General features: G+C 40.1%; 1 protein-coding gene across 6 annotated transcripts in view; it reads right to left on the bottom strand.

The window, feature by feature from the left end:
* The window catches only part of rtel1 (regulator of telomere elongation helicase 1), a 160,229-nt gene that overhangs the window by 46,217 nt on the left and 94,854 nt on the right, over window positions 1–19,158 (bottom strand). For all 6 annotated transcript variants that reach the window (XM_043710324.1, XM_043710325.1, XM_043710323.1 and 3 more), the window contains 7 exons: window positions 18,587–18,672; window positions 17,339–17,416; window positions 17,112–17,189; window positions 16,119–16,265; window positions 10,754–10,869; window positions 9,091–9,214; window positions 5,102–5,255 (listed from right to left, as the gene is read on the bottom strand). In XM_043710324.1, coding sequence (XP_043566259.1) covers window positions 5,102–5,255; window positions 9,091–9,214; window positions 10,754–10,869; window positions 16,119–16,265; window positions 17,112–17,189; window positions 17,339–17,416; window positions 18,587–18,672 — 783 coding nt within the window. The remainder of the gene's footprint in view (window positions 1–5,101; window positions 5,256–9,090; window positions 9,215–10,753; window positions 10,870–16,118; window positions 16,266–17,111; window positions 17,190–17,338; window positions 17,417–18,586; window positions 18,673–19,158) is intronic.

The following is a 19,158-nucleotide window of genomic DNA, read 5'->3' on the forward strand; positions in this document are numbered from 1 at the left end:
TCTTCAAAAGAACTCTAATAAATTAGCTGAACATGATTTCCCTTTCACAAAACTATGTTGACAGTGCTGCATTGCATGAAGATCTAAGTACCCTGTACAATTTCCTTAATAATAAAATCCAGCATTTTTCCTCTGATGTTAGGTTAACCAGCCTGCAATTTCCTGCTTTCTGTCTCCCTCCTTTCTTGAACAGAAGAGTGATGTTTGCTATCTTACAGTCTAAAGGGACCTTTTCAGAATCTGGGGAATGTTGCAATATTGAATCAATACATCCACTATCTCATCAGCCACATCTGCAAAACCTAGGATGAAGTCCATCAGGACTTGTTAGATTTAAGTTCTCATAATGTCCTCGGTACTTTTTCCTTTGGTGATTGTAATGGTTTAAAAATTCCTCATGCCCTTTCAAATCCGATTCACAATTTTTTGTAATGTTTCATGTTTTTCCTCAACAATGAAGACAGATACAAAATATTTGTTTAATTCATTTGCCATTTTCTTATATCTCATCATTCATTCCTCAGAACTTCTCTGGAGAACTGACACTTAAGGACTTTATTCCTTTCTTTTCCAAATACTCAAAGAAATTCTTATTAGCTGATTTCATATTTCTTGCTGGATTGCTGTCATAACTTCTCAATTTGAAAAATTAGAGATTTGTGTTTTAATCCTGTTGCAAATGGTGCATTCAAACACTGAAAATCGTATTAGATGAGAAAACAATTTGCAACTTTAAGAAAGACAAACATTTTAAAGTACTATACCAAACCAAATGTGACACTGAGAAAGTGAAGTATGAACCCTAATTATGATGTGGGCTTTAAGAAAACTCTTGACTGAGAAGGATTTTGAGAGATGGATTGTACTTCATTGGAGACTGGATGTCAGACATGCAGAGAAACAGCAAAGGGGCAGTGAAGGTATCAAGAGAATTGGTGTAATTGTAGCTTTATATAAGCAACCTCCATTCTACCGATAATATCAACATAGAGCAGTACATAGATGAAGTCAAAGTCAGAAGTCACACGACACCAGGTGATAGTTCAACATGTTTATTTGAAATCACAATCTTTTGGAGGTCTCACCTGATGAAGGAGCATTGCTCTGAAAGCTTGTGCTTTCAAATAAACCTGTTGGACTATAACCTGGTAACGTGTGACTTCTGACTTTGTCCATCCCAGTCCAACACCAGCAACTTCAGATCATAGATCAGGAAATTGAGGTAGTAGAGAAAGGATCTCTGGAAGATAAATGCTGTAAGTTGGGAAGGAAAATGATTACTAGAGATCCCCTGGATTTTGGAATGTAGATGAAGGATTCCAAGACCTCGTTATTTACAAAGCTCCTTTTTACATGCAGTTTTCTTACTATCGCTGTCTACATGGGATTTTCCTTTAGCACAAACCAGATGGACTTGAAGACACCTAGTAGCTACAGTTTGAACTGTTTAATTTGTGATAAGATTTTTTAACCTGTCTAGATTGTCACCTAGGAACATGAACAAAGGTGCTTTGTTACAGGTAAACTTTAGTTTTTAAAAGTAAATTCAAGATTTTCTGACTGGGAGGTGAGCATTCCCACTCTTTCTGCTACAATTACTACAGCTTTTATACAATTTATATTGTCGCTGGCCTAGAAATTCCTGTGAAGTGATTCAAAGGGTTAACTCTAATAGTGGGACCTGACAATTGAGACCTTTATTCTTATTCTTTTCACGGCATATGCAAAACTTCTAATCTTCAACCTTATATAGTAGGTTGTTCAAGCCTAGTGTGAACGCCTGAGTTTCTGACTACTCAATTGTTGAATGAAGGCTAGAGAATCAGGCAGCCCTTGTTGATACATGTACATGGGATACAATGCAGCCAACTTCCTCAAATGAATCATCCAGACCTCGTTTCAACAGGATGAAGTAAATCTGCAACTAACAGAATAAATCTTCTGGTCAGCATGGTCTCTCGACTGTCATCACATGCTTAAAAATAAAATCAATTATCATCTTCTACAAAACATTAGCACTTCCTGGAATGCACTGAGTACACTCTGAACACTATGAACAATTGTGGGTCTTGAACCTTAGTTGAGCAGCTCTTTTTTAAAGTTTTTTTAAATAACCCTGCTTGCTGCAATGCCAAACGAGCTTTGTGGTGAATTGGGAAACCAACAGCTTAAAATTCAGCAGGAAAGAAGTGGAAACCTCAAAATTTCAAAATATTGGCTTGAATTGTGGGCTAGAATTCCCAGCATGAATTCATTCACCAACAGACTGAACAACAATTGCACTTCTTCCCAACATGGACTAGGAAACAATGAGCACATTTGCATATTGTAGATAATACGCTGAATGAGCAGAACATCAGCCATCGTTCCTATTGGAAGTGTTGGGTGCACTCTCTCACGTTGTAGCTAGAGCCAATAGCCACCAAGAAAAAAAATACTAGAACAAAGTGATAATCTAAAATGACAAATGGCTCCTGTGTATGTGCAGAGGCAGCTCACAAGGTCAACTAATGGCTCCAACAGGCCATAGGAAGCACCTACATGCACATGTTCTGCTGACATCACCATTGGGTGGAGGTGGTGGTGGAGGCTGACGAAGCAGAGCTTCCTTCCTTAACAGTGCCTAAGAGTTTAGGTTTCATTGGCTGCTGTATCTTCACTCGGTCATCCAGCATCCTCGTTGCGGCTTCTGTTGGAGCACTGAGTCCAAGCCCAGCAACAGGGCCGACTGATGTGCCTGGTCCCCCTCACTCTGATCCACCTCCTCATCCAGACTGTAAGCGTCCAGTAAAATGGCCACTACAAATGCACAGATGGGAATCAATGACATTGGCTTACATGTCAAGTTGTGTTCCTGGGCATGTGTGTGCTGCTCCACTAGCAGTGGCATTCACAATACTTGCGATCATACTAGAATGGACATCCTTAGAGTCATAGAGATGTATAGCATGGAAACAGACCCTTCGGTCCAACCCATCTATGCCAACCAGATATCCCAACCCAATCTAGTCCCACCTGCCAGCACCCGGCCCATATCCCTCCAAACCCTTCCTATTCATAGACCCATCCAAATGCCTCTTAAATGTTGCAATTGTACCAGCCTCCACCACATCCTCTGGCAGCTCATTCCATACTCTGCGTGAAAAAGTTGCCCCTTAGATCTCTTTTATATCTTTCCCCTCTCACCCTAAACCTATGCCCTCTAGTTCTGGACTCCCCGACCCCAGGGAAAAGACTGTCTATTTATCCTATCCATGCCCCTCATGATTTTGTAAACCTCTAAGGTCACCCCTCAGCCTCCGACCATCCAGGGAAAACAGCCTGTTCAGCCTCTCCTTGTAGCTCAAATCCTCCAACCCTGGCAACATCCTTGTAAATCTTTTCTGAACCCTTTCAAGTTTCACAACATCTTTCCGATAGGAAGGAGACCAGAATTGCAAGCAATATTCCAACAGTGGCCTAACCAATGACCTGTACAGCTGCAAAATAACCTCCCAACTCCTGTACTCAATACTCTGACCAATAAAGGAAAGCATACCTTATCAGTAAACTCTCAAAACCAACAGCATAGGAGATAAAATAGTCGTCCAACATCACGTAAAGTCCATCATTCACAGCACAGAAATAGAAAAGCTATATAAACCATACTTGGAGATATATGTAAACTCTATTAATTGCACAAAACCACATACAAGCACCAATCCTTTGCAACCGCTCATCAACTTCAACTTCACTGCAACCCTGGAGTGATGAGAGGAGATTATTATCTGGTCCATGATATTAAACCCAAAGAAATGATTCTAATGATCGTGAGTTCTAGCAGCATAAACTTCTCCCACACTGAGCAAAAAAAAAAGCTAGAATTGGATACAGTCACTAAAGTTCACCGACTGTAAAGGGAATGATTATAATCCCTTCCCCCGCCCCAGCAAATAACTCTTCTTTTTCAAGAAAGTGAAATATTTCAAAGGTATCTAAACAGCAAAGTGGATCCCACATCTCAAAGATCTTCGCCCTTACCATGACCTCCCCATCATGATACCCAAATTGCTCTGAACCTGCAATTCAAACCCTCTGCTGATGCAGCATTACTTAGCAGATTTTAATGTCCTACTCCTCAGTAACATTTCTTTGCAAATTTACCACTGTTTTAACAATCAGAATCCATGTACCTTATATCAATAAATCTCCTGACAAAAGGCTGTCCCAACTCCATATATAGATCATCACTTTGGTGACCAAAACCTATAATCCCATATGATGACAACCTTCATCTTCCCCTCCCCCCAACAACAATCCATCCTTTATTTGACCAGAATGCAACTTCCCTAGTGAGCATACCTCCATTTCAATGGAGCACAATGATTGTCCCAATTCAATTCAGATTACCTGAAGATGATCTCAAGGTCCTGATAGAAACATTACATCAAGGACCTGTTTACAACAGTGATCATGTTTTTTGTTTACTATGATTAAAAATGAACTCGGCTAATTGAAATGCTGCCGAGAACAGTCCTAGACATCGATGGGAGCCCAGGCACCATCTCCAAATGACTGGCCACCTGCCCTCTCTCTCTCCATCCCTCTCCCCACACTTTCCCTGGAGTTCTACACAGGGATGTACCCTAAACCTCCCTTCCTTCCCCAGATAATCTCTCCAACATTGTCCTGTACAGGGTAAAGGTGGAACCTGTCAAAACATTGCAGTGAAAAGTTGAGTGTGTGGCTGTGTATATGCGTGTGAGGGATGAGTGGGGGCTTGCACACTCAAGTGTGCTGCTGCCTAGTCTCCTGACCGGGGTGGGTAGGGGGTAAGAGACTTAGCAGGTGCTTGGTGTGCCAATCCCATTGAACTGATGGGGAGGGAGGGGCGGGAAGCTTCAGCAATGCTGCAGGTCCCTTACACATGTGTGTCTGCTCAGAAACAAAAGTCCTGGAGATAGGGAGAGGGAGCAAGTAGGCAGAGTGAAGAAAAAGGAAACTTCAGAAAACTCTGAGCACCAGAGGAGTGGCATTTAATCAATTATCCAAACGAAATAGTGCATATCCATCTCATTCGGATAATTGAGGTTCCTCTGTAGTGATATGAACAATACTGTACCAGCACGCTTTCTTTTGAGGCTTGGAACATGGGAATCTAAAGTTTTTTCTTTCTTCAGATTTAGGTCTGAAACAGCAGACGAGGATGAGGGAGCAGGATCACTTTCCACACACCGGCCACTGCAACAGCCCGTCTTCAGTTTTGGTGCAGGCATCTGTTTATGTAACAGAAATACTGTTATCGTAATAAGCCTATATTTTAATGTTGTTGCAAACTTCCCCCCCCATTTTAAATTAACTTCAGCAAACTGTAACATGGGGCTCTCTAAAAGCAACATTAGTATTTCATAACTATTAATGGGTGGCACTGGCAGAACTAAATACAATATATCAGCAACAGCTGTTTAAAGTACTATATATTCTAAAATAACTTATAACTTTAACTTTGGAACTTTCAAATTGGTTTCATCTAGTTTGGTTCACCAAACTCACAAATAAGCTACTTAGTTAGCACTTGTTATGATTACATATGAAATAGTGGTCAGTCCACCTTCCTTCCAGCCAGCCTGCAATGTGGATTGGGCTGGCACAAAACCTCTCTTAGGTTAGCAATTATTTGGAACTAGTAGTAGACAAGGCACACTTTATTGTTACACTGTCAGAAAGTGAGAGTTTAGGCTTGCTCACTTCGGTCTTGGTTTGTGTCAAAAAAAATACCATTTTATAGAAGCATGTATCCTCTGATTCCAACCTAGTGCGGCTCAGATTTTGTAATTTTCCCTTAATTATAGCATATCATGCACATGAGATCATGCAGGAAATCATCTACATTTTATTTTGAAAAGTGTCACACACCGTGCCATGAATTCAATGCTTATAAAGTTAAATCTACTTCACAGGCTGAACAATACATACGAACAGTAAAAACATATTAACTTATTTAAAAATTATGAGATGGCACACAAGAGATTGAAGCAAATGAAGATTTGCATTTGTACAGCACTTTTTCCAAAATCAGGATGTCTCAAAGGATTTTATAATCCATGCAGTACTTCTGAATTGTCGTTATTGGTATAAATTTAAGATGTGCGGCAGCTAATTTATGCAGAGCTGTAAACAGGTGCGGAACAGTGGCTCAGTGGTTTGCACTGCTGCCTCACAGCACAGGGAATCTGGGTTTTCATTCCAGCCTCAGGTGACTGTCAACATAGAGCTTGCGCATTCTCCCCATATCTGTGCGAGTTTCCTCCAGGTGCTCTGATTTTCTCTTGCAGTCCAAAGATGTGCAGGTTAGGTAAATTGCCCATTGTGTCCAGGGATGTGTCGGTTAACCATGGGAAATGCAGGGTTATGGGAATAGGGTCGGGTGAAAGGCTTGGGTGAGATGCTCTTGGGAGAGTCTGTGCGGACTTGATGGGCCAAATGGCGTGCTTCCTCACCTAAGCGATTCTATGATCCTCTGGAGTAATAATGCAGGTAATTTGTTTTAGTGATGTAGATTTGAGGGATAAATATTTGGTATGATAGTGATAACTTCTCACTCTTATTTGAAATTGCATTATGGAATATTTATTGTCATTTCAGGCAACTGGGGGACATTATTTTAATATTTTGTACAAAAGCATGCATCTAAGACAGTGCTATTTTAACCTAGATTTTGAGCTCAAGTCTCTGACATGGAACTTGAACCGCAAATTTCCTAATTCAGACGTGAGAGCAATGCTATTGAAGAAAAACTGGTGTAGTTTACGCTGCTTGGTTGGGGTGTTAAAAGTGTTCACCATTCCATTTCAAATAGATGGCAATAAATGGCTTTTACAATTGATGATCAACTGGTTCCTCCATAGCTTACCAACTTTTATTCCTTTTCTTCTCAATTAAATTAAGTGATATTTACTGTTTTCTAATTTGAAAAAGCACAATAACCAAATATAGACTATTACGAAATAGGAATTAGACAATTTACAGTTCAATTTCCATCTCAGACACTGGAGCTCAAATTCTAGATTAATGTAGCACTGTCTTAGATGCATGTTTTCACATGGGATATTAAAAATTCAGACTTATGCATGTGAAACCCTACTTATTTAAATATTAAAACGGTCAAAACCACCAAATACTAGAGATTTGTCTGAAGTCAGTTTTCTTCAGTCTGAAAACATACATATTTAATAGTCTTTTTTTTTCCACCTGACAGCAAATAAAACTGTAAATAGAATATGAGGCACAGTCTTTTAAAGAAATCTATAATTTAATTCATATTTAAGTTATTGTGATGTCAGCCCAGATCCATAGTTTGTAAATTCAAGGAACTATTTAAACTTTACTTTGAATCCTTGAAAGATTATGTCATTTATATATCATATAGGGGAGAACACTTGCACCTCGTAACTCCCCTCAGAAGTATCCCCAAACACGCCAAATGTAACCTGAACTTCAATGACTAATGTTCTTAGTTAAACAGGGCATCTCATCCACCGACAGTTCTGAAAATGACAACGATTAAGTAATTTATTTTTCTAACATATTAAGAATATCTGGACAGCCTTCTGTTCATCTTATCATGACATAGCATCTGTAGAAGCTACCTGAACTAGCTTACATACAATGTGTTCAATCCAATTTGGCTAAAAAGCACACATGAGGTCAAAGATAATGCTTCCACAATCATGACCAACAGCAGAATGCAGCCAAATCATAGAAAATGGGGAAGTGTCACTTCAATGTGGAATCAGAATTTCAATTGCTGAAGCTGAAGGTTCTTGACACCATAACAATTAAGAGCTAAGTATTATTAGGTGGTGTATCTTTGCAAAACCACATTCCCATTCCAATGATTAGTCATTGGGAATATTTCCTAGTAACTGAAGCTCATCAGGACTTTCTTTTCTTTTAAAGACCTGTTTCTCTCGCTTGCAAGGGAGTGGGAGAGGTGTGGCCATGTATCAAATCAAAATATTACAACAGTCTGGACTCCACTCTAGCCGGAAGGGGGTACATGTCAATGGTTGTAAAGAGGAAAAAGGTTACCAGAGAAAACATTACACATTACCAAAATGTCAAACAAAATGTGATTTTCAAATTTCTGAAAATATTGAGAAATTGAGTCAGTACACATCAGTCAATTAATGCACATCATGGAATAGAATCATAAATGTTTACAACATTAAACATAATAAAAATAAGAATCGTTGCTTATCGCTGGTTTTTACAAAGTAATTTCAGTCATGTTGAAAAGTCTATGTCCTTTCAGATGAACAATAAAAATCGATGTTTCAGGCAAAAGCCCATCATGAGGGATTCCTGATGAAGGGCTTTTACCCGAAACATCGATTCTCCTGCTCCTCGGATACTGCCTGACCTGCTGTGTTTTTCCAGCACCACACTCTCTACTTTAATACATAAGACAGCACCCAACACTCCCTCCTCCTCCATTATGCTGACCTATCGGAGAGTATTTACACACCTTTCCCTAAACTCAACACCCCTCACATTCCATTCTTTGCTGAATACCGATGTAAGGTACTTAATAAGGATCTCACCCATTTCCTCTGGCTGCACATATAACCTCTGGTTAATGCTTGTTCCCAGGATGTTGATGCTAGTGGATTCCAAATGCAAATATAATAGAATCTAGTTCCCAAGATATCTTTCTTGCTGAAAATAATTATTGCTTGACATTAATATAACTTGTGACCTATTGGCCAAAGTGGCAAATAAACCTGTAAGTAAGTTTTTTTTGAAAATAAACTAAGAATATGCGATTCTTGTAAGTAAAACACAAGGCTAGTCTCTTCAGGAGGATAAGCACACACTGAATAAACATTATGACTAAAATGTACCAGAGTAATGTGTAAGTGTTAAAGATCGACCATCCTTTCAACAGTTTGTACAGCATAAACAAGATTTCAGAATACACTCATCTAATCCAGGAGGCCATAGAATTTCAAGAACAAAAGCAAACAATCGCCACCTTATTTTTCTTCAGAGTACATAACATTTATTTTACAGATAACATCTTATAGATTCAATCAAACATTGGGTACTTACAATTTTTTGAGCAATACGAAAAAACTGCGATACGTCTCGAATTGTGTGTCCAAAATTATCATAGATTTTGACATATGGCTGCACCCATGATGACAACTGTGACCTCACTTCAGTTCCAGTAAATCTGAAAATAAGGACAGAATACACATGAAGTTGATCAAGAAAATCATTTTGAACTTAACATCTACTTGATATTAAATGTGGCTGCTTTTCTGAGTCAGAGTCAATCTGTGGAGCTGACTTTCAAGTTATTTCCAGTTTCATTTCAAAACGGTAAAAACAAAAATTGCAACTGTGAAAAACGCATGCACAATTGTATCATTCTTCCTCTACAAGATCCTACATTTTAAAAGCATCAGCAGTTTCATCAATCCATTTAAATCCATATCAGTCATGCTTAGCTAGGCTTGCTTCTGGCAGACAACAAAAGCTTAGCCAGTTACTGAAATTATATTGTCCAAGAGTAGGCGCATAGTGAGAATGTAAACAACTTCTGGAATGAACTCATTGTCGCAGAATCACTAAAGAACATGAAAAAAGACAAATCAGGAGATAAACTCACTCCAACCCAAGCGTCTCTGAATTTGTAGCCCACCATTCTCTCAGGCTCAACTATAACATTGACAAATCCATTGGCAAGATTAAGAGTGTGAGCTGAAAATGTGTTGCTGGAAAAGCGCAGCAGGTCAGGCAGCATCCAAGGAGCAGGAGAATCGACGTTTCAGGCATGACCCCTTTTTCAGGAAACCCTTCTTCAGGCTCATACCCGAAACGTCGATTCTCCTGCTCCTCGGATGCTTCCTGACCTGCTGCGCTTTTCCAGCAACAGGTTTTCAGCTCTGATCTTCAGCATCTGCAGTCCTCACTTTCTCCAAGAGTAAGAGTGTACTGACTTTCACCTAACAGAGGCCAAACACCATTGCTCTGACCTCACAGGGCCACAACCCCACAGATTTAGTAACCCATACATTTATATAGATCGTAAACAGTTGAGACCCCAGAACTGGTCCTTGTCACACACTGTCAGAGGTTACCAACCCATAAGAGACCCATTTAGCTCTACCATTTGCTTCCTCTTCACCAATAAGTCCTCATCCATGCCATTATCATCACACAAAATACATGATGATGGAACTTTGGTGGGGAGGGGAGGTTGTTGTGGGCGGGGAGGATGAAAAAAGAGGGGGTGCTGTGGAGGAACAGGTCTTGCAATGGACAGTTGTTTGATGTACACAGTATTTTTCAGCATCTCTGTTACTCTTTTGGGAGGGGAAGACAACTCTGGAGACTCTAACAGAAGGACGTAGAGAGATGATGTTTTACAACATGACAGTTAACTTTGATGGTGAGTGATAGCAGAGAAAAAAAAGAATCTCAGTCAGTCGTATCAATGTTTAAATACTGCAACTGTTCAAATGACAAAACAGATTTTTATGCAGAGTAAAATCACACATTATGACAAGAAAAATGGACAAATTCTAACATTTAGATACTTGAACAGAATACATCATATTAGTCTCTGTCAATTAAGATTAGTAGGCATTGAAATACACGATTGCAAGAAAGTTCCATAAGGACTTGTTATTAGTCAATTCCAAAGCTTTAACCTACTCAATATAGCTTATTGGAAGATGTTTGAACAAAATCTAATTTACTTACATACCTATGATCACACAGGAAGATAGCTCCATAGTCATTGCGGTGACGAATAACCCTACCGATGGCCTGATTAACAGCACGTGATGCTTGCTGTCTGTACCATTCTTGCCCTGATAAATGCTTTGAAAAAAAATCAATTGATGTAATCCAGCTTTATCCTTTAAATTATCCTGTAAGTATTCATATTTCAACATCATGACATCTTCAATTACATAAACCTTTCCTTGGAGGTATGAATGACAAATTGATCCACAAAGATGTGACCAGCTTTTAGATTTACCATGTAATCTCCAAAATAATTGCTAACAAGAAACAGAACTACCTCTACAATGATGCCATGACAAAGAAGTCTTACCCAACCTTCTCTTTCAGAATTCTGAAAGGATCGCCGCTCTCTGACACTGTTGTTGACTCAATGAACCCAAAGCCCCACTCTCTCCCTTCTATGTGGGCCAAAGAAAATGCAAAATCTGCTTTTTTATGTCCTCCCTCTTCTTACCTTCCAAACTCCACAAACACTCATGCCCAGTGATTCCTTGTACTTTTTTTCAAAACAGTACAGGTTGTTCTGATATGTTTTAAAATGAATTGGCTATAACGCGATTGATGAATTGCAGATGCTGTTTAGATAACATGATCTTTCTACTGAACAGGTATGGCAATTTTCTATAGCGATTTTGTACACCCCGATTTTGTTTAGAGGTTTTCTACAGCACAGAGTTGCAGAGGAATGCAATTGTCGCATTACATCAGAATGACTTGAATACTATATACGCAGCTCAATATGTGGTCTACTCTAATTTGAGGCACCAAATATAGATGAGGTGAATCTTTTGCAGTACATTCCGAGCTATGGGCCTATCAGTTTAATTTTCCATCTTGCTGTCACTGACCTCCATGGCCTTTGTCATTTGCAGCTCTCTAATGAAGCTCAATGTAAGCCTGAGGAACAGCATTTCATCTTTTGATTAGACTTTATAGCTTTATGGACTCAGCATGGAGTTCAGCAAGTTCAACCACAGCCCCCATTTTGTTACCTTTTTCTTTCCTGGTCTTAACTTTCCTGTTTTTGTTCACTTGCAATAGTAATTATTCATGATTGGGCCATTCACACATTTTCCAGGCATATCTTTTGTTTCTTTATTGCATTACTACTCCCTTCATCCTTGTATGAAAGACCTGACATTTCATCTATTCTGCCCACCCTCCTGTGACAGACCTTCCTTTTTGTTATTCTAACCCACCCCTTTCTATTGCTTAATAACGTCCCTGACATTTTATCATTACATTCTGATGAAAAGCTAAACTTGCAAAGTCATTTCTCTTTCTTTCTCCTCAGATGTTGCTACAATTGCTGAGTTATTTCTGGCAATTTTTTTATTCATTCACGGGATGAAGTGTTGCCGGCTAGGTCAGCATTTAGTCCCCATCCCTACTTGCCCAGAGGGCAGTTTAGAGTGAACCATATTGCTGTGGGTCTGGAGACCAGGTAAGGATATTAAAGAACCGGTTGGCTTTTTTTCCAAAAATCGACAATGGATTCACAGTCATCATTCCACTCTTAAATTCAAGGTTTTTTAAAAATTGAATTTGAATTCCACCATCTGCCATGGCACGACTTGAATCTGGGTTCCTGGAATACTATCTGGGTCTCTGGATTAACAGTCCAGCAATAATACCACTAGGCCATTGCTTCCCTGTATCCTGACTTTGTTTCAAAATTCTGGCATCTGTTGTATTGTGCCTTTGCTAGAGTTACCTAATCACATCAGGGGTTCTTAATTGCAAGAGAGTTCTGAGGGAGATAGCTGTTGAGATTGTGGTGATCTTTCAGGAATCACTTGAGTCAGGGAGGGCCCCAGAGGACTGGAAAATGGCTAATGTAATACTCCTATTAAAGGGAGGAAAACTGAAGACAGAAAATTATAGTGCAGCCTGATCTTGGCTGTTGTCCATTATTAAGGATGAGATTGTGGAGTGCTTGGAAATGCATGGTGAAACAGGGCTGAGTCACCACAGTTTCATCAAGGCGAGGTCATGCCTCACAAATCTGTTAGAATTCTTTGAGAAGGTAATAAGCAAGTTAGACAAAGGAGACATCATCTTTAGATTAGATTAGATTAGATTACAGTGTGGAAACAGGCCCTTCGGCCCAACAAGTCCACACCGACCCGCCGAAGCGAAACCCACCCATACATTTACCCATAACCTAACACTACGGGCAATTTAGTATGGCCAATTCACCTGACCCTGCACATCTTTGGACTGTGGGAGGAAACCGGAGCACCCGGAGGAAACATGCAAACTCCACACAGTCAGTCGCCTGAGGCGGGAATTGAACCCGGGTCTCTGGCGCTGTGAGGCAGCAGTGCTAACCACTGTACCACCGTGCCGCCCACACCACTGTGCCACCGTGCCGCCCACTATTTGGATTTCCAGAAGGTTTTGGACAAGGTGCCAGGGACGAGGTACTGGCATGCACAGATGACTGGCTGACTGGCAGAAGGCAGTTAGTGGGGATAAAGGGGTCTTTTTCAAGATAGCAGCTGGTGACTGGTGGAGTTCTATAGGAGTCAGTGTTGGGATCACTACTATCCACATTATATGTTAACAATCTGGACAAAGGAAATGAGGGTGTAATTGCTAAGTTGCAGATTACACGAAGAAAGATGAAGGGACAGATAGTGTCATATGATACGGAGGCTGCGGAAGAACTCAGACAGGCTAGGAGAGTGAACAAAGAAATGGCAGATGGAACAGAATATGGAAAAGTATGAGGTGGTGCACTTTGATATGAAGAATAAAGGTGTCAACTATTTTCTAAATGGGGAGAGGCTTCAGACGTCTGAAGCACAAAAGAAATTTACAAGTCGTAGTTCTGAATTCTTTTAGTGTTAACATGCAGGTTAGGAATGCAAATGCAACGTTGGCAAACATTTCAAGAGGGCGAGAATACAACAGCAGGGATGTACTGCTGAGGCTGTGTAAGGTTCTGGTTAAATGGCATTTGGAATATTGCAAACAGTTTTCGGTGTCACATCTAAGGAAGGATGTGCTGGTGATGGAGAGGTACCAAAGGAGGTTCACAAAAATGATCCTGGAATGAAAGGCTTGTCATATGAGAAGCAGTTGAGAACTGTGGGTCTGTACTTACAATATTCCAAATGCGGTCTGACACAGCCTTACACAGCCTCAGCTGTACATCCCTGCTGTTGTATTCTAGCCCTCTTGAAATGTTTGCCAACAGTGTGTTTGCATTCCTAAACTGCATGTTAATATTAACAGAATTCACAACTAGGACTTGATTGGAGTTTAGAAGGATGTTCAGGGGGATCTCATTGAAATTTACAGAATACTGAGATGCTTGGACACAGTGGTCATGGAGAGGTTTTTCCACTGTCAGAGAAAATAGAATCCAGGGGTACAAAGTGAAGGACTGATCTTTTAGAACGGAGATGAGGAGCAGAGTGAATCTGGGGAACTCATTGCTGCAGAAAGCTGTGGAGGTGAGGGGTCATTGACTGTATTTAAGACAGAGATAGATAGATTCTTGATTAGTAAGAATATCAAGAAAGAAAGATCACAGAAGCGCTTCACAGGAGGCTCCCAAGCACTGAGGATGTCACCGAGACAGGGGACGAGACGTCTGCAACACAAATTCCCAACTCAGCGAACAGAACCACAACAACGAGCACCCGAGCTACAAATCTTCTCACAAACTTTGAAGAATATCAAAGATTACAGGAAGAAATGAAGAGAATGCGATTGAGAAACATATCAGCCATGATGGAGTGGCACAGCAGACTTGATAGGAACAAAAGTAGACCATTTGACCTATGTCTTATGGTCTGACCTTATGGACAGTGAGGTGACCTGAAGGTTGATCCCAGGTATAGAGGGATTTTTTTTTTAAATGAATGTACCTATATTCATTGACTTTTTTTGAAACATATAAGATTATTGGTGGCTCGACCAGCTAGATACCGAGAGGTTGCTTCCTCTTGTGGGAAAGTCTCGGGCCAGAGGGCAAAATCTCACATCACATGGGCCAAGGCTGTAATGAATTGCCCTGGCAGAACCCAAGCTGAAAATCAGTGAGCAGGTTGGTATGAAGCAACTGATGCTTGATAGCACTGTTTCCACCACTTTACTGAGAATCACAGTGGGGGGCTGGGATGTTAACTGGCCAGGTTAGAAGTGTCCAACCTTTTGTGTATAGGGCATAGAAGGTCAATTGTTCACATTTGTTGGGAAGGTGACAGTATCATCGCAGTACTGGAACAGCTCGGTTTGGGGAGCAGCAAATTCTCAAGCACGTCTTCAGTACTCTAGGATAGATTCAAAAAGTTGGGACTGTTCTCCCTGGAGAGAAGGCGGCTGAGAGGAGATTTGATGGAGGCTTTCAAAATCATGAGCTGGCTGCATAGAACACATAGGGTGGAAGCTGTTCCCCATCATAAAAGAAAGAATGAGACAGCACAGATTTAGTGATATGGGTGATTATGGAATGCACTGCCTGGAAATGTGGTGGTGGCAGCAATTTCAAATAAAGTATTCAAGAGGGCATGAGATGATTACTTGGGTACAAATGGTGTGCAGTGATATGGGGAAAAGGACAGGTGATTGACACAAGGGAACACAACCAGTGTAGGCACAAGGGGCTGAATGGCCTCCTTTGGTACCATAACAATTTTATGATTCTATTGTCGGTGTTGCCAGTTTACAGATTTTACATCATTCAGTGCCTCCAACGATCTGTTAATATCATGTAGAGTGAATCAAATTGGCCGAAGACTGGCATCTGAGATGCCAGGGACTTCTGAAGGAGGCCAAGATGGACCATCCACCTGGCATACCTGGCCAAAGATAGTTGCAATTGCTTCAGCCTTAGTTTTGGCACTGATGAGATAGTCTCCCTCATCATTGAGAATAGGCATATTTGTGAAACCTCTGCCTCAGTGAGTTGTTCAATTATTCAACACATTCACAAACTGAATGTGTTAAGTCTATCAGGCTTAGATTTAATACACTGATTGTGGAATCACTTAGTTCTGACACACTTCACTATCATTAACAATATTCTTGAGGATGTCCTACACCATTCAACATGAAAAAAACTAAAGTAAAAAGACTTGTGCATCACTGAAACAGTTAAAGTTGCTTCTAGAATAGAGTTCATGCAATGCTAATGCACCTGTTAAATCAGACATGTGCAAAGAATGTTTACAACTTCATACACATTTCAGTTACAAACTAGCAATGACCAGCAAAGAGTTATCAAGACCGTAAGCACAAAGTAATCTTTTAACTAGATAATTATTAAAAGGACAAGTCTATTAAACAATTTTATACTTGTATGCATATAATACCTGAGCTGTTCCGACACATTTCGCTTTCATTTCATCAAGGAATTGCATCTTTAGCACTACTTTAGGGTCCATCCGAGGTGGAAAAGGCAATCCAGTAACAATCACACCTCGCCCATTCATATCTGCAAAATCCAAACCTTCGCTGGCCTGAAAACAACAAATACTGCATCAGGTTCATTCTATCACTCTGGTCTGGGTTCAAACAGGATGAAACAAATACAAGTTAACTCATGATCACATTGTACTTCTAAAGTTTTACTTGAAAGCACTGTCTACAGTTTGATATATTTTATTAATCTTATGAAAGTACAGAACAATATTACTTTCCAAACTTCAATTATTTCTCAAATTCAATGCTACTTCAAGCAACCTTCTGTAGAACATGCTAACCACTACCTGTACAAGATAGGTAACTGTTGCAAAGACCTTAATTACTTCAATTCCACTTTTGAATTTTTTTTAAAAAATCCAACAAATTTACCAAACACTTCTTTTTGCAGTGCATTCCACCTCACTTCTAACACAGAACGTTAGCGAAACTCAGGTGCATCTGTGGAAACATACCAGACTCAAAATATTAACTCTGTTTCTCTCCACATAGATGCAACCAGACGTGTTGAATTTCTCCAGTGTTCTGTGTTTGTTTTAGCTTTCCAGAATCTGCAGTATTTTGGCTTTATTCAAAAACTTGCCTGGAGCTGACCAGTCTGCGTAATCAATTTTTTTGGTGTGGAATCCAACCGGGTTGGTCTGCCCCCAACCACCCCGGTTACACCTGCGATTTCCTTTGAATTTTCTTTTGTATTTACTTTTATGCAAATTGCTCTGTTTGCAAACTGCACGTAGTGCTACTTTCAGATAGCACAGCCGACCTTCATAGGTACAGTCATTACTTTGAATTCCATTCAGTAATTGTGTACAACCTAAACATTACTTGGACAATTAAAATGAGACTCTTTGTTGAGGGATTATCCATAGAGTCAAATTTCTCACCTTCCCTCTGCACACTGCACAGAAACAAGCTCCATTCGACTTTGGATCACTCACTTTATCGTAATATGCATTCATGACCTGAAATCAATTTGCCATAAGTTAAAATATTCAAATTCAGACCAAATGCCAAAAACAGTCAAGATGTATTTCTTTATGGAGTGAATGGAATCACGTGGAACTTTACAAACCTGTGAAAAGCAAAGCAAAACACAAATCAAAAAGCAAACCTCTGTAAATGATCCTTTGCCTTTCACTTCCACAAAGAGTGGTTTGATCTCTTCTATTCTATTGGAAATGCCTTGCTCCTGTTAGAAGAAACAGTTAGAAATGGAAAAGGGTGAATCAATTCTGTCATTTGATTCTTGATGACGACATTCTAACCGTGTACAAAAACATTTACAGAAGTTACTAACATATCCGTGAGAGGAAACTTTGAGTATTACTATTTTTAAACATGTTCAGAATTACACCCAGTTGCTTGGAAGGGTTTTATAATTTTGCTGATGTAAGAGGCAAACATATGTGGATGTCACATGCTCTCAAAGCACAATGTGGAAGTAGATAAATGGAAATATTTACAAACTTTGTTAAAAAGAACAACACACAAGTAAGCTGTTAAAATGCATTTATACTTAATCTGTTAACTTTTTCTCCCTCCCTTGATGTGTTCAATACATTGGAGTTCCACACCCAGAGTTTACTATGTGTCTTTGCTACCCTAATGCTTTCACTAAATTATTGGGAAGGGTAGTAGGTTGTGATTGGTAGGTGATTTATTTGCCCATATTTGACCTGGCATCATGAGGCCTCATGGTATGGCGTCAATACTGTAGACTTTAAGTTAAACCCCTCACTGTGCTGCCACCTCTGATGGGCCCACGTTGAAAGTTGGCACGATTCTGAGTGTATGACAAAAACTGTCTGTGGGATGGCTGTCAAAGTTATAGCACAACCCCCAGATGTTTAAAAGGGGGATTTTGGACATTTGACAGGGTGGGATGCGCATTTGGCCTTTTTGGATACCCAGCTGAATGTTGGGTGATCTGTCTGATGTTATTCCTTTATGACTTTGGCATGACCGGGCAGCTTGCTGGCAGAGGACAGTTACCAGTCAACCACATTGAGCGGGTCTGCACTCAGATGCAGGCTAGACCAGGTAGAGATGGCATATGTCCTCCATGGAAAGACAGCAGGGAACTAGATGGGATTTTACCATAATCTGGTAGTCTCATGATCAACACTATTGAGACTAACTTTTAATAATCAATCACTCCATGATTTGAACTGAACTTGCACCCATGTTGTCAGACTGTTAGCCCAATAGCAACTTAATTGTACTACTATCTCTCAATATGTGAACTGCAGCAATGTGGTTGCATCTTAACTGTTCATTGAATAGACCTGATGGTGCCGCTCAGTTACCAGCTTTGTCCACATTCCATGGCTGAATTCAAAAGAATTCCATGGTCATTTACCTTCCAGAACTCGAGGCTTTTATCCATGACAGGATATGATGGGAAGAACACCAACAGCCCATTTGGCACAACTCTCGACAGATTAACTAGAGGTGGAGACGGGAAACAAACATGCAATGGAATAAATCATGAGATTTGAGAAGTCAATTCAAACATTCCAAACGCTGCCAAAACAATTTGAAAAGAACCACTTCAAAGTGTGTTGCTGAATTTCATTCTTTGAAATATATAGAAAACACATTTCACTAAGTGCTTTGTTTCTTTACAGCAATGGAAGCTTTACAGACAAGTTATGCTGCAACTTTAAGAACTGTAATTAGGCCCACACTTGGAATATTGCACACAGTTCTGGTCACCACACTACCAGAAGGATGTGGATGCTTTGGAAAGAGTACAGAAAAGGGTTACAAGGATGTTGCCAGGTTTGGGGGGGATTTTAGCTATGAAGAAAGGTTGGGGTTGTTTTCACTGGACTGCCAGGAGGTTAAGGGGCGACCTAACAGAAGTTTATAAGGTTGTGAGTGGAAAGTATGAGGCTTTTTCCCCCCAAGGTGGAGGGGTGAATTACTAGG

This window comes from Chiloscyllium plagiosum, chromosome 20 (genome assembly GCF_004010195.1).
Source record: "Chiloscyllium plagiosum isolate BGI_BamShark_2017 chromosome 20, ASM401019v2, whole genome shotgun sequence".
NCBI lineage: Eukaryota > Metazoa > Chordata > Chondrichthyes > Orectolobiformes > Hemiscylliidae > Chiloscyllium > Chiloscyllium plagiosum.